Genomic DNA, 26,821 nt, shown 5'->3' with positions numbered 1-26,821 from the left:
TTTAGAGCAAAACAATTATTGATATTTGATTCTCTTTCTCACCCACACCTATAACATCGCTTCTGATGACATGGATTAAACCACGGGAGTCGTATGGATTACTTCTATGTTTCCTTTATGTGATTTTTAGAGCTTCAAAGTTCTGGTCACCATTCACTTGCATTGTATGGACGAACAGAGCTGAGATATTTTTCTAAAAATCTTTGTGTTCTGCAGAAGAAAGTTATACCCATCTGGGATGGAATGAGGGTGAGTAAATGATGAGAGAATTTTCATTTTTGGGTGAACTATCCCTTTAACTATGGACATGTTCCGCTAACATTTGAAAATGTGAAAATTTGAAAAACTAGAAAATGCCAACAAAAAAAAAATCTTAATTTTGAACAGTACCGTATATATAATGTTTTAGCATTTAAAATCCAACAAATTTCTCAGTGAAAAGTTTTGTTTACTACATAAAATGTACTTGTGCTATGTTTTATGAAAATACAACCAACATGGTTTGATATTTGTAATACTTTTAAATGTGGCTTAAGTGTGACTTTTACAGTATGTGTGGCTTAATATGCTTTGGGGCCATTGTACAGTATCATTTATGGCTTTAATTCAGTACCTATGATGGCTTGTTTGAGGCTGCTGTGTACTGGGAGGATGTTCTTGTGAATGAGCTCCATTGGGCCGGGCCGCTGGGAGATTTTATCATTCAGATCGTCTGCCAGACGAGCTCGTTTCAGGAGAAGCTGCTTGGCCTGAAGAGAGGGTTCCGCTGACGTCTCTGTATATGGAAAAATACATTCAATTGCACTGTTGTAAATACATACTAGAACATATACATACTGTAAATAATCTGGCATCATGTGAACACAATGGTTATTATTTTTACTTGAGCATTTCCTTAATTTTTGGCATTTCTGCCACTTTTTATGAATAAGGATGATAGATATATGAGTGTTTCTTCAAGTTCTGGCAATTTCATGTCCCAGGAGTTGATTTTTTATATAAACAAACAGATTTCAAGTCTTTCGTTTGTGTCATATGAAGGTCACATTAAAACTGACTTTCAAAACGTTTTACCAGGCCTTCATCATTTATTTTTGGTACTTTCAAAATGCCTTGTGTATACTGTAGATTTTAGTGTTTTAAACTTGACCCAGATTTTCAAACTATGAAAATCCATTACAAAAACACAACTTGTTACATATTTAAAACTAAGATAATCTAAACAAATTGTGAAATAAACAAACCAATTCAATATTTATTAAATTACAATTATTTCTTTTATTTTTTTAAATTACGACTGTCCCACAGTTGTGCGGTCAATTTCACCACACCAAACAACTTTTCCCCTAAAAAAGCTTTTTCAAATGTTAATGAACTTGTCAACCAAGCATGCTTGAGATGAAAAAGTGATATTTGAAGGAAACCAGGGTAAATATCACTTGTGAGCAGAATATTTATTTTAATTGGCCGTCATTTCCAATGAAGCTGAAAACTAAATTTTACCAAAATTTTAAAATGATTATTTCATTGTGTGTATTTAGGATACATTAAATGTGTGATATGAAATTAGCCTTATAAAGACAAGGTATTCTGACATTTTATTTAAAGAAAAAGTAAAAAAAAGTCATTTCTATCACCGTCATTTCCACTAAATTCAATTTAAAGCAACACAGAATTTGAGATGTGGTCGAAATGACACTGTGGCGGGAATTCTTATTACTTTCAGGAAAACAAATGACAAACATGACATAAATCTCATGTAATGCATGTACATACACTGGACATTGGACATTGTTAGTGGACAAATAAAAAAACTGGAGAGAAAATAATGCTTCAACAAGAATACACTTTCTAAAAGTCCACAGCGCTAAAAGTGCCTTAAGTTGAAGAAACACCCATATATACCTTTATTAGTCTCTGGACCGGTAATGGTGGAAGTGTGTGACAGTGTTTGATAAGGGGTATACGACTGTGTGAAAGACACACCTTCCAGAATGTGCATCCTGACCAGCTCTGATCTCTGTGGACGACTGCGGATCTTTCTCTTCAGGTAGTCCTCAGTCTAAGATACAGAGAAAGTAAAAGAGAGAAAGAGTTTTTTTGTTTGTTCCATTAAGAAATGAGCAAAAATACATAAATAAATAAATGTAGTGGAGAGCGCCTCACTCTGGCTCGCTCTAAACTTCGTCTCTGCTCGTGAAAGGAAGCAGAACTTTTCAGTGCTGGAGGATAAAAAGAGAGATACAAAGAGAAATTACTATTAGAATAAAAATATTTCTCTTTTACAAAAACAGCTGTGAGGATGGGAAAAAAATTTCAGTAAATGAGAGAAATCCTAAATAGCTAACTTGTTATTTGTGTAGTGCAGATACCAGGCAACGTTTAGGCTTCACTGTGATGCAAATATATTTCCTAGCTTTTTTGATCAGTTGAAAATGTTATTTTGGTATAAGTGAACAACAGCTCATACTTGGGAAATAGGACAAGGAAGAGAGTGCAAAAACACAAAAAAAACAAAAAAAGGAAAAAAACAAATTAGAGACAAAAAAAGAAAGAAAGACTTGTTAAAGGCATCGGTTACCGGGAACAACACTTTCAATGCACCTTTTCACTGCAGGCACACATACGCACAAGCATGTGATCTAAAAATAATATCGAGCCAGACACATCAGAGAGAGTTTAATACAGCAGGTTCACAGTCTGAGGAGTTCGGCATGTGTATGTGTGTTTCCCCCATATTTGGTACACTCTAGAAACACTACTCCTCTCTTCTCGGTTAGCATTGTTGTTGGTACACTGTGACTTCAGAGAGTGAAAAAAAAGTGTGCTGATGATAAAAAAGGTGGAATTTTTATACATTTATTGAAGAAAATGTGAGTGGTGATTGCCTGTGCAAAAGTCACGATGCTAGGTTGTTATGTGTGGTTGCCAGGGTGTTGCTATATGTTTGCTATGGCATTGCGAGGGGGTTTCTTTTTGGTCCAGGTCAGAAAAGCTCACCCCAAAGTCTCTATGCAATTCTGGTCCCTAGATAAGTTACAGATCCCCCCTTAAATGCAAGTCTAAAGGACAAAACTAAGGGATATTCTGGGTTCAATACAAGTTAAACTAATAATTTCAAATCGTCCTTCATTTTGTCGAGGTTCGAGATTACAGTGAGGCAAAGTATGGAAGTGAATGGGGCCAATTTTTGTAGGGTTTAAAGGCAGAAATGTGCATCTTATAATTTTATAAAAGCACTTAAATTAATAATTCTGTTAAAACTTGTGTATTATTTGTGCTGTAAAGTTGTTTAAATTTGTGTTTTTGTGGTCGTTTTAGGGTTTGCTGACAATGTTGTCATGGCAATGAAGTTGTAAAATTGCATATAACTTTACACAGAAAAGGTTAGTAAACGATTATATCACACCAAAATCATGTTATGTTATGTCTTGCAGCTATACTTTTGAAACAGCGAGTGTTTTAACGTTTACAGATTGGCCCAATTTACTTCCATTGTAAGTGTTTCACTGCAACACAGACTTTTGCTGTTCCGGTTGCTGCAGGCATGCTGCACAAGTGTTTGTAGCTTGCTAGCCTACTTAGCGTTGCTTATTCTTATACGTTCATCATTTTATCCTTTGCCATTTTACCGTGTGCTTCGTGTTTTTCCTCTTTTCTAAGGTTTCAACTGCGTGTTTTTTACCACGTGCACCCGTTTTCTCTTTTTTCTTTTCCCGCTTGTCTACATCTCACGTCTCAACTGCTTGTATTAATTTTCTCCACTGTGTTTTACACAGATTATTGCATCAATCTCAAACATCTACTGATCAGGAACCACATCGATCTCAAACCCTCGCCACTCAAGAACAACCACAACAACAACAACAAACAATTGCAGAAAGTCATGGCATCCGCTCATGTTATTTCTTCCTGCATTGCATGCCACATGTTTACTATAGCTTCTTCCGTCAGCAGTGAGGCATTTACATGTGTTCAATGTAAGGAATTAGTCAGGCTGACAGAGAAGATTAATGAGTTAGAGACATGCATCCAAACACTAGTGGAGGTCAGTGAGAAATAGAAGCCGGTAGATACTGTTTCAGATGTGGAGGATTATAGTAGATTAGTGTCACTGAATGGCTGGATGTTTGAGTGGTGTCCGGAGAATAGCATTGGATTTATAGACAATTGGAAGAGTTTTTGGGGTAGACCTGACCTGCTAAAGAGAGACGGACTCCATCCCTCCAGGGAAGGTGCTGCTCTCCTCTCTATTAATTTGGCTCATAGTCTTAACAGTGAACGTATTTGACTAATTTGGGTCCAGGTCAGGAAGCAGACAAACTGGTTAATCCGAACGTCTGCTAGCTGCCTTGAGACATCACACAGGTCACATAAACTACAACACAGAGACTGTATCACCTAGATATCATATAGAGTCTGTGTCTTTTCCCCGAACTACCAAACACAAACCCCTCACTAAATCATTTAAAAAAAATATGATTAAGGTCAAACTTGAAAAAAAAAAATAATAATAATAATAATAAAAATTGAAGATAAACATCACATGAATGTAGGGCAACTAAACATTAGATCTCTTTCTACCAAAACACTAATTGTAAATGAAATTATTACAGATCATAGTTTGGATGCGCTCTGTTTGACTGAAACCTGACTTAAACTGGATGAATATTTGAGTTTAAATGAATCTACTCCCTCAGGTTATTGTTATAAACATGAGCCTCGCCTGAAGGGTCGACGAGGAGGTGTTGCTACAATTTACAGTGAAGTCTTTGGTGTTACTCAGAGAACAAGATATAAGTCTTTTGAACTAATAATGCTTAATGTGACACCGTCAGATATAAATACAAAAATGTCCTTTGCACTTGCTACAGTATATAGATCACCCAGGTCGTATTCGGATTTCCGTGGTGAATTTGCAAATTTCTAGTCAGATCTAGTAGTTAATGTAGCTTTAATTGTTGGTGACTTCAACATTCACACGGATAATGAAAATCACACATTGTGATTAGCATTTATCGATATTCTCAACTCTCTTGGAGTCAGACAAAATGTGACAAGACCAACTCATCGCCATAATCATACGCTAGATTTAATTCTGTCATAAGGAGTTGATGCTGATACTATAGAAAATCTACCGCAGAGCGATGACACCTTAGATCACTACCGTGTCTCTTGTTTGCTGCGATCAGCTAATGTTACTCAATCTACACCACGCTATCGTTCAGGTAGAACTATTCTTTCGACCACTAAAAGATAGCTTCACTACTAATCTTCCAGTATTGTCTCACATACTTAGTAGGCAAAAAAGTCTAGAAGAACTTGATTTAATAACAGAAAATATAAATACAGTCTTCTCTAGCACTTTTGATAGTGTCACCCCCCTTCGATTAAAGAAAATTCAAGAAAAAAAGCCACGCACCATGGTACAATGATCACACTCATGCTCTCAAGAGAGCAGCTCGGAAAATGGAGCAGCAAGTGGAAGAATACAAAATTAGAGGTATTTTGCAGTGCATGGAAGGATAGTGTCTGTAGCTACAGACAGGCACTAAAAGCTGCCAGGTCAGCATATTTTAACAAACTCATAGAAAATAACCACAACAATCCTAGGTGTTTATTCAGTACTGTGGCTAAATTGGTTAGGAATAAAATATCAACTGAACCAGATATTCTGTCACAGCACAAGAGTAATGACTTCATGAATTTCTTTACTGATAAAATTGAAATAATCATAAATAAAATTGGAACTATGCAATCAACTGTCACAGCACCTCAGAAAACAGTGTCTCATTAATTTTTTTTAAAATACAGCCATGTCATAATTATTCAACTCCTATTGCATGTAGCTGTTTCTTAAATATGTAAGGCTACACAAGTAATTGTTTTAAAACAAAATTAAGTCATCAATCTGCAATGGCACTTATTTAAGTTTTAAAATTTAAGTTTAGCGTTGTAAGCAAAAATGTATTTCTATGCAAAAAATGCAATTAAAAATAAGCTGTCTCAAAAGGATATATAGAGGACAAATAGAGGAGATTATTTCATTACACAAGAAAGGTCATGGCTAAAAGTACATTTCCAAGGCACTTCAATTTCCAATAGACAAAGTTGACAGCACCATTCATACATTTTTTAAATATGGTACAACAGCAACCTTCTTGGGGTGTGGAAGAAAGCAAAACTTCACCAAGGGAAATGTTGACTCCAGCTGACTGAATATTCAAGAAGTAATTAGGAAAGACCTGTGGAGTCCTGGAAGAAGGTTTTATAGACGTATGACACTAAACTGAAAATGAGTTTTAGACCCATGGGTCAGCAGTACATCTGGAGTAAGATGACAAGGTGATGACAAGAACGATACCATCCCCACAATCAAGCATGGAGGTGGGTCAGTCCTGTTATGGAGGTGTTTTGCAGCTGCAGGAAATGGCTATCCTGACTATGTGACTGACACCACGGATTCTTTCAGGTATCAGGCCATTTTGGCATGAAAAATGTGATGCCTTCAGTGTGTAAACTGAAGATCAGTGATCACTGGACTTTTCAGCAAGACAATAACACCAAGGATACATCCAAGTTGTCCAAAATCTGGTTCAGGGATAGGTCGTGGAATGTCCTTAAATTGCCCTTTCAGTCCATCATTAAAATCCCATGGCAAACCTTTGTTGGGATTTCAAGGAAGCAGTGGCAGCACAGAAACCAAAGAATGTCAACGATCTGGAAGCTTTTGCTCATGAGAAATGTGTAAAAATTCTAATAGAGAGGTGTCTCAAGCCTGAGAACACTAACCTGAAACATTTATTTGCTGTTATTAAGGATAAAGGTGATGACAAATGATTGACTTTGGGGGTTGAATATTTTTTACATGACATTTGTGGAGAGAATTAGTTATTTTTTTATTTTAAAATTTGGGTAAACTGAACTCTTTGTTCTCAAATTCACTCATATGTGTATTAAAAACGTACTTTTACTGTTTATCTAGGTTTTAGTTGATGTGTTTTAATTCACATCACCAGAATGTATTGCTGGTCAGGGGGGCTTGAATAATTTTGATTGCAACTGTAAACTCTTAAAAGAGGTATTCCCTGTAATCTCAGAACCTCTTCTTAATATTATTAACTCCTCACTATCCTTAGAACATGACCAAAGAAACTTTAAAATGGCAGTTATCAAACTGATTATTAAGAAGTCACAGCTTGATCCTGCAGAATTGGGTAATTACAGACTGATTTCAAATCTACCATTTATGTCGAAAATACTAGAAAAGGTAGTGTCCTCCCAACTATGTTCATTTCTCAGAGAAATGGTATATATGAACAATTTCAGTCAGGATTTAGGCCTCATCACAGTACAGAGACTGCACTTATCAGAGTTAAAAATGACTTGCTCTTATCATCTGATCGCGGCTGCATTTCTCTTCTAGTGATTTTAGATCTTAGTGCTGCCTTTGACACGATAGATCACGACATTCTCTTGAATAGGCTGGAGAATTATGTTGGCATTAGTGGATTTGCATTATGATTTAGGTCCTATTTATCAGACCGCTACCACTTTGTCTGTGTAAATGAGGAATTGTCAAATCAAACAGAAGTTAAGTATGGAGTGCCATAGGAATCAGGTTTTAGGGCCTCTGCTTTTCTCCTTATATATGTTTCCCCTGGGAGATATTATCAGGAACCATGAAATAAGTTTCCACTGTTATGCCGATATAAAGCTGCTATTTATATTTCTTCTAAACCAAACGACAATACAAAATTCTCCAAATTAGCAGAGTATCAAATGAAATCAAAGACTGGTTGGCCAGAAATTTCCTTCTACTCAATTCCAACAAAACAGGGGTCAAAAACCTCTAAAAATATCATTTGACTCTTGATGGATGTACTGTTGCGTCGTCTTCTACAGTGAAGAACTTGGGTGTTATATTTGATACCAATCTGTCTTTTGAAAATAAAATTTCCAATGTTTGTAGAACAGCATTCTTCCACCTCCTGATGCCGAACAACTAATTAATGCGTTCATGACCTCAAGACTAGATTATTGTAATGCATTACTGGGAGGATGTCCAGCAAGATCAGTAAATAAACTTCAATTGGTTCAAAATGCAGCAGCCAGAGTGCTGACTAGAACCAGGAAATATGATCATATCAGCCCCTTTTTATCAATGTTACATTGGCTACCTGTTAAATTTCATATTAATTTTAAAATTCTGTTAACTACATAAAAATCTTTAAATGGTCTAGCTCCACTGTACTTAAGTGACCTTCTGACGCACTATATTCCATCACGTTCATTACGATCACAAAATTCTGGCTTGTTAATAGTTCCTAGAATATCAAAATCCACAAAAGGAGGTAGATCCTTTTCCTATTTGGCTCCTAAACTATGGAATAGTCATTGAATAACATCTGCGCTAATTTTATTCTATTTGTTTCCATGTCTCAACCTCGGGATTCATATCCTGAGGTTACCAGAGCAGGCCAGATCCAGCTCCATTCCTGCTTGGTGTCAGACTCCACTGCTACGTGTCTCTGAGTGATGACGACTAAATGCAGTCAGTGTTAGCCAGACATCATTTCAGTCTTTTACGATGGACTTCAGAGGATGAACTGATGCCAACTCCAATTGTAAGACATCGGATAATTCATATGCCACTGTTTGAACCTTGTACTTAGGATGGACCCCAATGAACCTCACCGAAATTACCTGTGATTCACCTCATTGATTTCTGCCTGCATCACCTTTGTCTATGGATGGACTACACTCTTGAAATGGAATACATAGACTATCATTCAATTGCCAACAAAAGCCTTCATCAGCCACCTAACAAAGGACAATGCATCTATGTGAACCTCTGCAGTTAACCCAGGATGGACTTCAAAGACATTAGTCATTAATCTTACGGTTCATAAAAAATCTTTTTTTTTTTTTTTTTTTTTTAAACACTGGATCTTAACACTTACTTAGTTTACTAATCTTAAACCATGACCTGCACTGCACATAAATAACTAATACTGGCATTACATTCATGTTGTTTAGCCAGAGGGGAACTGGCCCCACAGTGAGCCTGGTTTCTCTCAAGGTTATTTTTCTCCATTAACCAACATCTTATGGAGTTTTGTGTTCCTTGCCACAGTCGCCTTCAGCTTGCTCACAGGGGTTCTAAATACAATTATTATTTAATTATTTAAGTTTTTATACACAATTTACAATCATATTTAATCAAACTACACAATGATCACTCTAAGACTTCATAGATATTAGTTTCATTTTTTTGTTAATGCATGATTTCCTGTAAAGCTGCTTTGAAACGATGTGTGTTGTTAAAAGTGCTATACAAATAAAAATAACTTGACTTTTGCTTTTTTAAAGAAAAGGAGGGATGAGTCGAAATACATTTAACCATTATGCCACAAATGCTGTCGATTAAGCTAAATTTGTATTGAACCTGGAATATTCCTTTAAGTCTGATTGATCAGAAAATGTATCTAACCAATAGCACACCACTCCTCAACAAGGCACATCATTTGAGGTACTGTCTTATTCATGTTTGTAAATGGAGTGGGACAAGTTATGTGTCCAAAAACGTAATACTTAAGGTTTATTTAAAAATAGAAATAGTTTTGCGTGCCTTGGCAAACACCATTTATTAAGTGCCTTTATGACAGAACCATTTAATATAACTATGTACTTGTTTATCAGTGTGTTGATGGTGTGTGCGTGTAGTAAAAAGTATTAAAAAATAAAACAATAAATATTTTAGGTTTTAAATTAGTTAAAAATTACACAATTCAATTGATTGATCAAATTTAGTTATGGAATTAAAATTAGTAAAACTTAAAAATAGGCTTTATTTTTTTTCTTGAGTGTGGTGACCATATTGGTATCAGCCTTAATTAGCATTTTTTTAAATTACTGTGACGATAATTGATGATAATCCCATATTCAAACAGTAATCACTGTGGGGTAAATTCAATAAACAGTTGGGCCACTTTTGCACCTGGTATTTCAGTGGTCTCATTCACCAACCACACGCAGTCAAGTTTAAACAGGCACAATTAGCGCTGAAGTAGCGCTGTATCATGAGTATTTGGATCAAGTCAATGTCATTTCTTTCCGTGCAAACATGTCTCCTTTCTATGTGAATTTGGCTCGTTATAGATGGAGCTAAACTCTGCTATTTGCCCTGTGCAATATACATTGCGATATTACCGCCCGAGGAAAGCAGATGTTAAACTGAATTTCATTCAAAGGAGATGCTTATGTACATTTTCTATAGACCATGACAGCAGTAATTTGTCAAATAATTATCAAATGATGGAGAACAGCATTAAAACCTGGTATTTATCCAGATGCGTGATGTGGTCAAGCGCTCAGAATCGGGCCAAAAGATCGGAATTGTGTCGTGCAAATAGCATTCACCCCAGATTTTGTGGCTGTGTTTGCGGCGTTGCCTGATCTGCATAATTTAATCAATTGTGCGCTAAACCAGCGAGTGTGCAAATGAATGGCGCTTTAATTGGAAAGAATTAATTGTTAGTGAATCCCGCAACCCCCCTCATTATATGTCAGGTTTTCAAAGAACTAAACACTTATCCATCCTTTCTTGTTAAGATGTTTTGAAAGCCACATACATTCATAAACCATATAGCCATAAAGTCTAGAAAAAGTAAGAGGAAGATGGGTGGTCATAAGAATGGATGGGTCATAGACCCCACAGCAGTCAGTGGCTCCTTTCACATCAATGCACACACACACAGCCAAAAATGCCCTTTAACCATGACAAGCAAAATACATGCAGCCATCTGCCTGAAGAGGGTGAAGTGTGTGTGTTTGAGAGAAAGAGAAAGAGGGAGAGAGAGATTATGTGTTTGCTGAGAAAAACCACTTCATGTGTGAATGGTCTCATCATCATTTTCAGCTCTAACGCCCCCTCAAACATGACGCCACCCAGCAGCCATCTTCATATTGGGGATTAATTTAATCGGGTTCAAATTTTGTTGCAGCTACTGCCATATAATCTTGAATAGACAAACTCCTAAAACTAATAATAATTTAAAGGTGAAGTTTTTTGATATTAACACTACGTCCACATTAATCCGGTTACATTTGAAAATGGCATTGTAGTTTAAAAATGCTCTCAGTCCACACTGCTGTTTTCCAAAACCGCTCATCCACACTGAAACATGCAAAAATTTTGATTGAATGGGACATGGCAACATATACAGTATGTCATTGTGACAAGGTTCTTTAACTCTCTGAAGGAGGAAGAGGGAGCCGGGTGAACAATCCAACGTGAGTCTTTTATTTACAACACTCTTTCAGTGCAACACACAAACAAATGGCTTTTCAGCCCAAACAGGATCATACTCCATCAGCGTCATGCATCTCTCTCTCTCCGCTCCGGCAGTCTGGAGACCCTTTTTAACCCCCTCAAGCTCTCACTGAAACACAGAACAGCTGTTAGAGATAATTTCCCACAGGTGTCAATCCTTACTGTTCTTCCTCTCCCGGCCTCGCTCTCCACAGATGTCGCTTGGCCACGCCCACATCACCACAGTTATTTTTTTAGAATATCTCAGATTTCCAAGTCCACACTACAATGTGAATACAGCGTTTTCAAATGTATCCAGTTTAATGTGGATGTAGTCTTAAATACTAAAAATATCCTAGCTTAATATGTAGAGATAAATATAAGTAAGCCATTTGTAGGCTGACATTCCCAAAAAGTGCAAACAGTGGCTCTGCAGTGCTATCACAACATTCCTCCGTTTGTTTGAGCATCCCAACCTATTTTTAAAATTCTGTTTAGTGACGCAAGCAACAAAGAAATTACACACTTTAAAGCAGGCCACAATGAGCATCCTAAATGTACAATTCTTTTATTCAAAGATGGTTTGATCAATGAGAAAATATTAAGGCAAAAAAAGGTACAAATTAGAGCACAGATAGAATCAGTTCATGTTATGTAATCCCTTTCAACTGTGCTGTATCTAAGACATTTTAAGTTGTTTTAGATTATGTAATCAGTACTTGAGCAGAAAGTCCCCGTAACCACATCCCTGTGTAAACTCAAAGTGCAATTAAAGTCTCTGAACGGCATCTTGGATATGTGATTCAGGGTGCTGATTACACAAATTTAAGAACCGTGGTAGAGCTCTTTGTTTCTAAACTGTACGTTTGCTTTGTCGATTTTGTTAGAATTTATTAAAGCTGATGTGTGTAATTCTTTTTTTTTATGCTTTACAATGTCCTACAAGACTGACATACACAAATCAGAATCCACACCCAAGTAGGAGTATCCAGGGTAGATACACAAAATATTTTAAATGCAAAATAGTGATGTAAAAATGTATGAGAACTTGTTTCTCCTGTTGAGCATTTTATGTGTATGCATGTGAGATGGGGTGAGAGAGAGAGAGTGCATTCAAGTTGACAGGAAGTACATGTCAACATATACAGGAAGTGAAAGGAAGGAGAGAGTGAAAGAGGATATAAAAAGCAGATTTTTGAAGCCACACTCTGAAACTTTGGATGTGTGTATGTATTGCACATTAGCTGGTGGCTTTTAATTTTCTTTTGGTTCCAGATTTAGTTACTGGGTGAGTGCTGTGAAGAACCCCTTAGGGTGCTATCTGCTGTCATGCTGTTTATTTGTATCCTGGACAGTCCCTTTCATCTTTCTATACTCTCTCTTCACTGTATCTAGTTAGATCTCCATATAACCAAATTTCTTTTGGAAACCATTTTTATTAATATAGCATAGGACTGACCTTTGCCTAACAGATATAATGGGAAACAGGGGATATTAGGTGTGTGCAGTGAAGACATTATCTGTATCTGTTCATATGACAAAATTACCTGTATCTGTCTCTGTATTTGGATAGAACCGGGTGTGGGCAGGGCTTAAAATGGAAGTGCGTCAAACTAAATGAAACACCCATTTTTAAATGTTACTCTTACATTTATAGTTTCTATTAATAAAATATGCCTTGTATATGCCTTTTCATAATAATAGCCTAATAATAATAATAATAATAATAATTATTATTATTATTATTATTATTATTACTATTATTAATTATAGAATTATTATTTCATTAAATGATTATTTAATATTTTCTTCTTACATTACTATTATTAATTATAGAATTATTATTTAATTTATGTATTTTTTCTAACCAGATGAAGCTGAATTTGTAGGCTACATTAACTGTGGAATATGTTGTTAACTGTGGTTTCTCCTGGTATTTCAGATATTAATGTCTGCATGAAACAGAATTTTCATTTGTTTGTTCATGTATACCAATATTATTCTGGAAGCAGAAGGTGTCAAGCAAATTGTGAAATGTCAAGCACACATTTGCAGTGAATAAAAAATAAAAATTCAAACATTAAATAAAATAATATAGCCTACAAACAGGTGAAATTCCCATAAGTCTATCAAGAATTTTTATGACAGGACACAATTATTTAATTAAATAATAATAATAATAGCCTAATATAAACAACAATGTTACATCTATATAGTGCTTTTCCAGAGCTTAAGAACACTTAACATTCTCAAATTTAGCACAGTTTAAAGAAGAAAAAGAAAAAGAAAAAAAAAAAAAAAAAAACGGAGAATGTTTCTGTTTCTCCGTTTTACACAAGCAGGAATATTCCTAATAGATGAATGGAGCATTTAAACCTTTATGGAGCATTTAAACTTAACCAGCATATAACCTTAAATCACTGACGTGGATATAAATGTGGTCAACTTTATGAGATGGATGGACGAGCTCTGATGTGAAATCATCACTTCAGGTCAAGAATTTAACATTGCGCTCAGGTTTAGGCTATAAATTAATACATGAGAATCATGTGTGAATCATTAACATAAATATTTCAAGAAGTGGAAAGTGTATATGAGGTTGTATCTTAGTTAATGTTACACTTGAAAAGCTCCACGTGCGCACAATTAACGGAGACAGCAAACAGAGTCGAGACTGCGCCCATCCGATCTGAAATCACATTGTGCGCATTTTCATTCATAAAATTTACACTTTAGAAATATTGGATGCACAGATTCATAAATTAGTTGTCATTTTGGATATATTTATTTAAAATGTCGCTTCATCCTTGTGCTTCTTGGATAATTAGTCAAACGATTCTTTTTTTATATTATTCGGATTAATCTGTTATTCGTTTTTAAGTCAATATTCGTGCCTTTCTGAATAGTGTAATTGGCTTCGGGCACATCCCTAGGGCATATATTTAAATATATCACTTAACACCTGGTCTCTGGTTCATGTATGTAAATGTGTGTGTGTGTGTGTAGCCCACCCAAATAAAGTGCATTGCCTGCCATGCATTCACTTGGAGTAAGAGTAAAAACTCTATTTTGCCTTTACACACACTATCTTTATCGTATGCTAGTGTGTCTTATTCTACAAGTCTGTAAAATCGGATGTAATTAAAGTTTTAGATTGAATGGTAAGTCTTTAATTTTAAAGATGAAGTGTGTAATTTCTGTGCCACTAGCAGCACTAAACACAATTACAATAATAATGATCTTCCAAACAGGTTTCCCAAACACTCCCCTTGTTTTCCATTGGTTGGGAAAACAGATAGTCCCGCCCCAAACTCATGCCATTTGCAGAGAGCCACCTCCAAGTTTTTTGACTGGCTAACACACAGGCAAGTTTTTTGTTATTTCTTAGAACATATATGCTCAAAAATAATTTTAAGATTTATGCACTTCAATTTCATAACAAAATTCCATCAAATTGAATCAAGTAATTGTTAAGAAAATAAAATAAAAATACAAAAATATTTTAAGTTTTATTAATGTAATTTTGTTAAACATTACACAATTCAATTTGATGGAATTTTGTTATGAAATTAAAAATGTGTAAATCTTTTAAATAAGCTAAAATCATTTTTGAGTGTATTTATATTTATTTTCAATTATATTTTATGTGTGGTAATCAAAAATAAATACATAAATAGCTTACAGCAGCTTTAATTTCCAATAAACAATAGCACTAATTATGGAAGTTGTATAGTTGACAAGCAAGGAAACCAGCAATTACTTCCTAGTTTTTCATTCCACAATGTTCCAGAAAACCAGTCAAGAATATATTTGTGTTCAGTGTTTATGGGCCAACCAGTGTGCCAAAGCCAGATGCTGATATCAGCAGACACTAGGTTCAAACTGGATCACAGATACTGGGAGATATTATGGGAGCAGTCTGAAGCATAACAAGAACTTACTAAAGAGAACTGTTACTAAATTTAAACTCTCTGCTTCTGCTTTCTGTCTTTCATTTGCATTTTATTTGAACTATTCCTTTAAGAAATATCAAGACATCTTCTAGCCTTTATTTAAGTAAAATTTTATCCACTTTAAGCACCTGTGGATACCTAGAGTTAACATTGCCAGATATTATATTATTACCACTAACAGAGTACATTAGCTCATAATGGGTCCATTAAACAGTTTCTAAAACCTTCTCCAAGCATATTTATTGAATTACTTTGATTTTCATATTGTGTAAGTAGCTAAACAAGCTCAGATGACTGTGTTTCCTGTGGCCGGCAAACTTAGTGTTATTGACACAGTTATGTGTGAACTGCATTTAATGCAACTGCCTAAAAACACTACTGATCTAGACTTATGAGACTCAAACTTTTCACCTGGCTAAACTTGACAACCACTACAGCACTCTTTTAGAGCTAATTCTCCTGAATTTTGCAGCTAATCTACACTGATACAAAAAAAGATTTAAATTAATCTAGATCCAAACTGCAACAACTGAAGTAGATGCCACATTAACAGGGTAGTTCACCCACAAATGAAAATTTTGTCATTGTTTACTCACCCAAACCTGTATGATTTTCTGTCTCCATTAAATACTAAATAAGATGTGAAGCAGAATATTAGCCTCAGTCACCATTCGCTTTAACATTTGTTGAGTTGGTGCTAAGCTATTTATGAAGTTTTGACCCTGAAACAAAGCTAGTTTAAACATAAGTTGGGTCTGTATGTGGGTGAGAACATTGGGTGCTGCTTTAACTCATTAAGATCATAAACTGTCTTTATATAACTGCATTAATCGAACAGTCCACCTCCAACAACAACAACAACAAGATGCAGCCAAACTTTTTAATACATTTTTAGTGCATGGACATCAGCACAATGGTGATGAACCAACAGTTAAGCTCAAAAAGTTTTGATTCAAATGGGCCAACCTTCCACGCAGCTCAGTGAAAAACCACTTACAAAGCAAAGGAAGTGAGTTTGACTATCTTACGCTTACCAAACCAAATCAGCATGTTAGACAGGATGACAGAGACTAGCTAAACCTGCCAACTTCAACCACAAGACAACTAGAATTCACCCAGATTCACATGAGGATGAAGACTGTGAGACCATGTGGGAGGAATTTTGAGCAAATGAGGAAAAATATCTCTACAATATCACTTATGGATTGAAGAAACATTCGGGATGTACAGTACTACATTTGAAATGCAAAGCACACATTTGACATAGCAGCACAGAACTTCTGGGATACACAAATCTGCAGTGGAACTTACAAGATGGTTCGGGGTTATATACACAAGTTAAGTTCAATCGACAGCATTTATGGCACAATGTTTAATCTATAAAAAGCAAATAGCATAGTTACAATATGGCACTTACAATGGACGTGAATGGGGCCAGTCAATAAACAACGAAATACACACCGTTTCAAAAGTAAAGCCACAAAACGTAAACATTATATGTGCTAACATGATTTTAGTGTGATAAAATCATTTGGTAACCTTATCGGTGTAAAGTTATATGCAATATTACAACTTAACGTTGGTAAACCATGTAATCTAGTACTGTAAATGTTGTGTAACATGGTAAATACCTGATTTTATCACACTAAAATCATGTTAACATGTATGATGTTTAAGTCTAGTGGCTATACTTTTGAAACCATGTTTATTATAATGTTTATGGACTGGCCCCATTCACTTTTATTGTAAGTGCCTTAATGTAATAGCATTTCTTTGTATTAATGAGGGATGAGTTGAAATACATTTTTGTGGTTATCAACATTATGACATCAATGCTGTCAATTGAGCTTAACCAGAACCCTTCTAAATAATTCAATAAATAATAAATAATTTTATTTATTTATCACACATTTTACATTTGCACATATACAGTGAAATTCTTTTTTTTCACATATCCCAGCTAGGCTGAGGTCAGAGTGCAGGGTCAGCCATGATACGGCACCCCTGGAGCAGATAGGGTCAAGGGCCTTGCTCAAGGGCCCAACAGTGGCATCTTGGCAGTGCTGGGGCTTGAACCCCCACCCTTCTGATCAGTAACCCAGAGCCTTAACCGCTGAGCTACCACTGCCCCTTCTAATAGGGGAGCCTACATGCTTAGCCCAAAATAGCATAACGCGGCACCAGTACACTGGTGAGGAGACAAGAGGCCGTTCTTTTGGAATGTATGTCTATGGAGAAGATGCCTCAGTGTGCTGAATAAACTGCTTTTGTGAGGAAATAGCTCATCACTTAATGAACTGACCGCCTGTCCGCTAATCTTCAACATGTTTTACATTAAACAATCCTTTTAGAATGAACTATGTGTGAAGTTTACAACAATTAATTGAATTTTATAAGAGAAGTCATAGACGATTTTGCGGCAGGTAGGTGTCAGTTTAAGCACCTGTGCATATCTTGAGTTAACATTGTCAGATACAACTGACATGAATTGCAGCCCGGTTATATGGAAGACTTTCAGTGCTTATTACCACTAACATAATACATTAGCTCATAATGGGTCCATTAAACAGTTTCTAAAATCTTCAAGCATATTGGATGAATTACTTTGATTTTTAAATTGTTTAAGTGTCTAAACAAGCTCAGGTGACTGTTTCCTGTGACCAGCAAACTTAGTGTTATTGACACAGTTATGTGTGAACTGCATTTATAGTTGAAGTCAGAAGTTTACATACACCTTAGCCAAATACATTTAAACTCAGTTTTTCACAATTTCTGACATTTTATCGTAGACAAAAATTCCCTGTCTTTGGTCAGTTAGGATCACTACTTTATTTTAAGAATATGAAATGTCAGAATAATAGTAGAGAGAATGATTTATTTCAGCTTTTGTTTCTTTCATCACATTCCCAATGGGTCAGAAGTTTACATACACTTTGCTAGTATCTGGTAGCATCGCCTTTAAATTGTTTGTACTTGGGTCAAACGTTTTGGGTAGCCTTCCACAAGCTTCTCACAATAAGTTGCTGGAATTTTGACCCATTCCTCCAGACAGAACTGGTGTAACGGAGTCAGGTTTGTAGGCCTCCTTGCTCGCACACGCTTTTTCAGTTCTGCCCACAAATGTTCTATCTGATTAAGGTCAGAGCTTTGTGATGGCCACTCCAATACCTTGACTGTGTAGTCCTTAAGCCATTTTGCCACAATTTGGAGCTATGTTTGGGGTCATTCTATATTTGGAAGACTCATTTGTGACTGAGCTTTAACTTCCTGGCTGATGTCTTGAGATGCTGCTTCAATATATCCACATAATTGTCCTTCCTCATGATGCCATCTATTTTGTGAAGTGCATCAGTCCCTCCTGCAGCAAAGCACCCCCACAACATGATGCTGCCATGCTTCACGGTTGGGATGGTGTTTTTGGCTTGCAAGCCTCACCCTTTTTTCTCCAAACATAACGATGGTCATTATGGCCAAACAGTTCATTTTTTGTTTCATCAGACCAGAGGGCATTTCTCCAAAAAGTAAGATCTTTGTCCACATGTGCACTTGCAAACTGTAGTCTGTCTTTTTTATAGCAGTTTTGGAGCAGTGGCTTCTTCCTTGCTGAGCAGCCTTTCCGGTTATATCGATATAAGACTTGTTTTACTGTGGATATAGATATCTGTCTACCTGTTTCCTCCAGCATCTTCACAAGGTCCTTTGTTGTTCTGGGATTGGCTGATTTCTTTTGATTTTCCCATGATGTCAAGCAAAGAGGCACTGTGTTTGAAGGTAGGCCTTAAAATACATCCACAGGTACACCTCCAATTCATTACATCTCCTATCAGAAGCTAATTGGCTAATTGTCTAAAGGCTTGACATCATTTTCTGGAATTTTCCAAGCTGTTTAAAGGCACAGTTAACTTAGTGTATGTAAATTTCTGACCCACTGGAATTGCGATATAGTCAATTAAAAGTGAAACAATCTGTCTGTAAACAATTGTTGGAAAAATTACTTGTGTCATACACAAAGTAGATGTCCTAAACGACTTGCCAAAACTATAGTTTGCTAATATGAAATCTGTGGAGTGGTTAAAAAATTAGTTTCAATGACTTCAACCTAAGTGTATGTAAACTTCTGACTTCAACTGTAACACAACTGCTAAAAACACCACTGATCTAGACTTATGAGACTCAAACTTCTCACCCGGCTAAACTTGGCAACCACTACAGCGCTCTTTCAGAGCTAAGCATAAATGAACTCTCTTGAATTTTGCAGCTAATCTACACTGATACAAAAAAAAGTTTTAAATGAATCTAGATCCAAACTGCAACAACTGAAGTAGACGCCACATTAACAGGGTAGTTCACCCACAAATGAAAATTCTGTCATTGTTTACTCACCCAAACCTGTATGACTTTCTGTCTGCATTGAATACAAAGAAGATGTGAAGTGGAATGTTAGCCTCAGTCACCATTCGCTTTAACATTTGTTGAGTTGCTGCTAAGCTATTTATGAAGTTTTGGCCCTGAAACAAAGCTTGTTTAAACATAAGTTGGGTCTGTGTGTGGGTGAGAATATTGGGTGCTGATTTAACTAATTTAACTCATTCAGATCATAAATTGTAAAACATAAAACAAATTTTATTTTATATATAAAATATAAAGTAAAATTGTAAAATATAACTGCATTAATCGTACCGTCCACCTCCAACAACAAGATGCAGCCAAACTTTTTAATAAATTTTTAGTGCATGGACATCAGCACAATGGTGATGAACCAACAGTTAAGCTCAAAATGTTTTGATATGAATGGGCCAACCTTCCACGCAGCTCAGTGAAAAACCACTTACAAAGGAAGTGAGTTTGACTATCTTACACTTACCAAACCAAATCAGCATGTTAGACAGGATGACAGAGACTAGCTAAACCTGCCAACTTCAACCACAAGACAACTAGAATTCACCCAGATTCACATGAGGATGAAGACTGTGAGACCATGTGGGAGGAATTTTGAGCAAGTGAGGAAAAATATCTCTAAAATATCACTTATGGATTGAAGAAACATTCGGGATGTACAGTACTACATTTGAAATGCAAAGCACACATTTGACATAGAACAGAACTTCTGGGATACACAAATCTTACAAGATGGTTCGGGGTTATATACACAAGTTAAGTTCAATCGACAGCATGTATGGCACAATGTTTAATCAGACAGAAAATAATTTCACCTCATCCCTCGTTTATTTAAAAAAAGCAAATAAGTTACAATACGGCACTTACAATGGACGTGAATGGGGCCAGTCAATAAACAATGAAATACACACCGTTTCAAAAGTAAAGCCACAAAACGTAAACATTATATGTGCTAACTTGATTTTAGTGTGATAAAATCATTTGGTAACCTTATCTGTGTAAAGTTATATGCAATATTACAACTTAACGTTGGTAAACCGTGTAATCTAGTACTGTAAATGTTGTGTGACACGGTAAATACCTGATTTTATCACACTAAAATCATGTTAACATGTATGATGTTTAAGTCTAGTGGCTATACTTTTGAAACCATGTTTATCATAATGTTTATGGACTGGCCTCATTCACTTCCATTGTAAGTGCCTTAATGTAATAGCATTTCTTTGTATTAATGTGGTTATCAACATTATGACATCAATACTGCCGATTGAACTTAACCAGAACCCTTCTAATAGGGGAGCCTACAAGCTTAGCCCAAAACAGCATAACACGGCGCCAGTACACTGGTGAGGAGCCAAGAGGCCGTTCTTTTTGAATGTATGTCTGGAGGAGATGCCTTAGTGTGCTGAATAAACTGCTTTTGTGAGGAAATAGCTCATCACTTAATGAACTGACCACCTGTCCACTAATCTTCAACATGATTTACATTAAACAATCCTTTTAGAATGAACTATGTGTGGAGTTTACAACGATAAATTGATGTTTTATAAGAGAAGTCACAGAGGATTTTGCGACAGGTAGGTGTCTTACGGCTCACCCCATTAATTTGTATAGTATCTGTAAACGGTGACTTACTGTCATAACACGCAAGTTGACCGTTACACTCTCTCCTATTGTAGAGCCGTGGAGATTGTTATCTCCATACAGTATATATATATATATATATATATATATATATATATATATATATATATATAAATAAATGAATCACTGGCTTAACACATATTAACCTGGAACATTCCTTTGAGTAGAACCTTCAAGCACTATTAGAACTTTACTGCCAAGTACAATAGATTATTATTAACTTCTAGTACGAGAGTGCGAATGGTTCTTACGTGGCATGATCCCCTGGTTAACCAGCTCTTCTCGAGTCCGCCTCTGCTGAAGTTTGAGTTGAAGCACTAGAAGAAAACAAGCAAGTTAGAGACAGTTAATTATAAAGAACAAAAATAAACATTCAAGTGACTAATTCAGTCTATTCATTATCAATATAGGCAAAGAGCGATACACACTGAAGCTCACAAATACTCCAATACACTCAATATGCAAATTCCTTGGATTGCCATTCAATAATACTGCAGATTGATTGGTTGATTAACCAATAAATATACTGTAAATTCAGGAGCAAAACAGCATCATCATCAAATGTACGCAATTCAAAAGTGCATAAATATAAAACTATTCATATACACGCTCACTCACATTGCAAAATATTTCATATAGTGCAAGTACAGACCAAAAGATACCATAAAATGCTAGTACAATATAAGCAAATAACAAAGCAAATGTTTTGGCAGGTCTTTTGCAATGAAAAACATAGAAGTTCTCGGAACAGGTTAATAGACCTGAATAGGAAACAAAATTAATTCTGTACGAAATGTTTCGAAGTAGCCCATTGCTATCGTTGTGCTGCATGATATTCATGTTTTCAGAAGAAAGCACCCTATCAGGAAATATACCATGATAGACCATGATAGAAGATACATACAGTAAGTAGTAAAATACCCGACTAGCAGCTTGGTCTGTCTTCTTCATCCTCCTCTCAAACAAGCTCTTCCTGACAGCCGGCAGAGAGCTTATCAGTTATAGAGAAGAGAGTACAGACTACATACAACATACTTCCTCTTCCTGTTTCGGCATTCATTTAAAAACAGAAGCAAGTGTTGGAGATGTTTCTACAGCTTACCACAGGAAGACATAGTGTAAATTTCATGTTGCTCTGAAACTGCCATGAGCAGTGTTTGAACTAAAAGTGAGATAAAAATGATAGTTCACCCAAAAACGAAAATTCTGTCATCATTTGCTCACCCTCATTAAGCGATACGATATATATTAGTATGTCTATGTTAATATCTATTAGTCTCAGTCACCATTCCTTTGTCCATATATTGAAAGTGTATGGTGACTGAGGCTGTCAGTCCCTAAAATTCTGCCAAATATCTCCTTTTGTGTTCCACTTTGTATATTCGTATCATATCTCTGAAGGTTTACTCCTACAAGAAAGCAAAAGCAAGTTGTACATGTAACAAACATGCAACTAAACCCAACCACATGGGCAATAAGCTCCTCTCTGTTAGATTAATAACCTGATACGAGGCTAAATCGAGCCTATCCGCGCTGTGGTTTAGGTTGTTGCATATGACATTTTGACATGTCTGCTCCCTGGTGTAACCATTAACAATGTGGTAGCGCAGTGGTTCTCAACCTTTTTGACTCCAAGGCCCCCCACTGTCCCAAGACAATATTTGAAGGCCCCCTCACCCGAAACTAGACATGTCTGATTAAAATAATTCATCATGGATAATTTTTAATTCTAGAAGTCTCAGAAAGAGTCTGTTTATCATTTGTAGGCATACATCTTAAAGTCTTTTTTAGCATTTAAATTAAGTTGGATTATATTTAATTATTTTAATATTTCTTATTTTAAATTAATTTTAAGTCATCTTGAGGCCCACTTGGAAGTGTGCTGAGGCTCCCTAGTGGGTCCCGGCCCCCAAGCTGAGAACCACTGTGGTAGCGTAGAATCAGCATGTATGAACCTAGACATTAGCGGAATCACAGAAAGAGCTCCCCAAACATGCTGAAAAAAACCCATCATGTTAACGAATATTTAAAACATTTAAGGCAGTAAAAAATTATTTTTACTCTTCCTAGTTGGTTCAAACCTGTATGAGTTTAATAATTCTGTGAAACATAAAAGGAGATCACCATTCACTTTCATTGCATCTTTCTTCCATACAATGAAAGTGAATGGTGACTGAGGCTACCATTCTGCCTAACATCCCTTTTTGTGTCCTCCACAGAAGAAAGTGGAACAGGTTTGGAACACCATGAAGGTGAGTAAATGATGACAGAATTTACATTTTTGAAATGGATAAAGTGACCCTTTAAGCTTTAATATATTCAAATACATTCATATTAAAATAACAAATATTCCAATTACAAGTTTTAAAACAAAATTAATTGGAATTAATATCAAATAAACTTCAATATTAATCTCATCTGCTCTCATATCTACCTTGTAACAAATCAAAGAACTTGATAAAAAATGAAAGATTTTTCGAGCACATTATATGTGATGGGAAGAATGTCAAGAGTGTAATCAATTTTGGAGCTGTGGCCTAGTTATGAAAGGTGCTGTAAGCAATTTCAGCATTCTGAAGCTTTTATGTGACTGAGCCATTTAATAAGCCACGCCCACTCATTCAAAAACCCCACCCTCAAACATAATTTTGAGACCAAAACCGAGTAAAAGAGCAACATTGTTTGTTCCTGTGGCTGTCAAATTCAACAGTGGCACAATAGCGCCCTCAACTGACAGTATGAATCATAGCCTCAATGGTCCGCTTCAAATACAACAGTATGAGAATGAGCAGAATGATTGACAGGTGAAAAGCGTCATTGACCGTGGTCCGCTAACACATTTTTGTGTGCTGTTTACAAAGTCTACAACTGTCACAGAGACCGATGAGATATCTCAGGACACTTATTTCAATAATCTCTTTAAGGAAGAAGGAAAATATCAGGCATATTCTTCCATGAGGAAAAAACAAAACAAAAAAAAAAAAAATGCACTTACAGCACCTTTAATGTACATGCTCTAAAAACGCTGAGCTGTGGTGTTCATGTGGAAGATGCAGGTCAGAAATACGCAAAATACCAATCAAAATAAGAAAGCTATTATTACAAAAAAAAACTTTTGATGGTCATGACATTTACGATGTGAAAATGGTGCCGTAGTTAGGGACTAACTCTAATCACGAAAGCATTTTATCACAAATCTGACAACTAAGCCAGAGGAGAGTCGTGTTTTTAGACTTGACAGATGTTGTTGAGGTCTGAACTTGTCCGTACATTTATATTTATTAACAGAGGGTCTTCAGACCTGTTCGCATGCTATTTGTGAGGTGGAATGGAGCCAGTGCAGCACCTGTTGTGTAGCTAAATTGTGATCTGGCACTTGTCCTCACAACAGCTGTTTGGATGCTAAACTGTGATCTGGCATGAGGTCACTGAAGATACTTATGGGAGGTGATAGCGAGATGCCTGGCAAGAGGCATGTGTAAATGTTTAAGTAGAACTAATGTTGTGGCAAATGTGTTGTCACTATCAGAGATCAGTGTTAAAAAGCAGTTAAACAAAAGAGAAAATAATGAAGTGACGCAGGTTCTAAATAGACCATACAGTGTATAAAGACCATACACCTGCTGAAGCCACACACCTTTGTGCAAAGTTAAAGAGTTTCTCATATCAGAGAAATGTCATACCATGGTTAAAGTCAACATGAAATAACAATTGTTATTCCAAAGAAATAAAATGTTTCTGCCTCTGAAACAACTTTCCTTTTCGATTGACGTCACAAAGCCTTTTCATTTTTTAACTCCTTCCCTCTAACCACTTGTTGTCATTTCCCAAAATATTTCTTACAAAAATGTACCATGGTTTTACTATGGGAGAAATAAACACAGTACCTGTGAATATGATCAGAGACAGTATAGAATGAGACAGGCCATAACTCTGATTATGGCAGCGCTGTAATTGCAAGTCCCGCCATACAGTTAAAGGTGCACTAAGTTCTTGTTCATGTCATCTCAGACTTACACTGACACCTAGTGGCCTGGATGCAGCATCATTCAAACGCAACAGTTTTCAGTTACTGATGCCAATATAAAAATTCACAATTCACAGTCAGCCATGAATACTTTATCAATGAGTGGAAGTGTCAAATAACAGGATGGTTACTGAGATTAAGCGAGTAGTATTTGGCTGGTCATGTGAATCTAACTTGGCAGCCCCCATGTGCGGACCCTCTCCATGTAGAATAAAACAGCTTTTATAAGGTTACTGATATGACTGGAGTCTTCATTTTAATGTGTGGTCATGATTTCCTACATACGTTTCAAAATTACAATTCATTTCTTAAGGAGCACAGCTTTTTTAATGAGGAAAAAATTATTTAGTGCACCTTTAAAAGATCAAATGACAGTTTGTATTGAGAATGCGCATGTGCATTAGGACCAGTCTGAAAAACAGTATTTTTAAGCGTGATCTGAGCTAAAGAAACATAATTTATGATTAGGGATGTGCAAGACTAGTCGACTAAACGGTTCTGATGCTGCTAGGCGACACTGGAATTACTAGTCGGTTAATATTTCCCCCATTAAACTGATCAACATTTTTACACATTTATGTTTGGCTTTATATTTTTTGCAGAGGCTGTGCTTAAATTACTGTCATATTAATGTTACATATTTTAATAGAATTAATAATACAAATCTTATTTAAAAAAAAACAGGATATCTGGAGCAGATACAAAGTTTAATTTCACCTCAGGCTGCACGTGCTTCTTCTCTCTCACTCACGGCGCACGCAGGAAAATGTCCTCTCGCTAGACAAGCAAACTCAGCAAAGTAGCTGTGAAATCACTTCGGTGGTGGTGCGGGAATCGGATTTCCAAACGTTTGAAAGTCCCTATGGATGTTTTCACATTTGAGTCTTCTTTAAGTCTGTGCATGCTTGTAAGTTATTTTTCTGCTGAGCGGGCTTTTTCAAGTGCAGGATAGATGCCTCAGGTGAGTCAAGTCCCGTCTTTCACCGGACCATGTCGACGTGTTCATTTTGCTCATCAAAAATATTATGCTTTTGAGTAAGTAGCCTAGAAATTGACTTCTAGGTAGGTAGGCCATTTTTTTATCTGCTGATTAAGAAGGCTATTTTCAACAAGGTGCCGACTGCTTATAAGGTTAAACTATCTTTTATTCTGTGTGCACGTCATGTTTAGAATACATTAGGTTTATTGCAGGCTACATCACAGGCCTATTTTTTGTATCCTATAGCTACTTTTTTTTTTTTTTTTTTACATCGTAACTGTTATTGGTTAACGTTCTTTACCTGACAGCTGTCATATTAGATAAATGGGTAATGCACGACTGTACCTTGTGAAATACGGACAACTTTTCAGCGCATTTTTCTCTCTCATAGATTTGGCTTAGTCTACCTGTTAATTATTTTCAACAATGTCCTGACTGTTTTAATATGTTAAGTAACATTTACGTGGTGAATTCCGTTTAGAACAGGCTGGGTTGCTCTAATGGTC

The 26,821-nt window shown here is 36.1% G+C and overlaps 1 protein-coding gene across 8 annotated transcripts in view; it reads right to left on the bottom strand.

Moving 5' to 3' along the window:
* mrtfaa (myocardin related transcription factor Aa) overlaps positions 1–26,821 on the bottom strand; it is a 74,655-nt gene that overhangs the window by 18,984 nt on the left and 28,850 nt on the right. For 5 of the 8 annotated variants that reach the window (XM_051713990.1, XM_051713993.1, XM_051713989.1 and 2 more), the window contains 4 exons: positions 21,561–21,626; positions 2,167–2,222; positions 1,906–2,062; positions 614–775 (listed from right to left, as the gene is read on the bottom strand). In XM_051713990.1, the coding sequence (XP_051569950.1) occupies positions 614–775; positions 1,906–2,062; positions 2,167–2,222; positions 21,561–21,626 (441 nt within the window). Of the gene's footprint in view, positions 1–613; positions 776–1,905; positions 2,063–2,166; positions 2,223–21,560; positions 21,627–22,213; positions 22,339–26,821 lie in introns of those variants that run through there. The other 3 variants (XM_051713996.1, XM_051713995.1, XM_051713994.1) reach the window with 3 other exon arrangements.

Source organism: Myxocyprinus asiaticus, chromosome 13 (assembly GCF_019703515.2).
Source record: "Myxocyprinus asiaticus isolate MX2 ecotype Aquarium Trade chromosome 13, UBuf_Myxa_2, whole genome shotgun sequence".
Classification (NCBI taxonomy): Eukaryota; Metazoa; Chordata; class Actinopteri; order Cypriniformes; family Catostomidae; genus Myxocyprinus; species Myxocyprinus asiaticus.
This window is presented reverse-complemented; position numbering and strand designations above follow the sequence as displayed.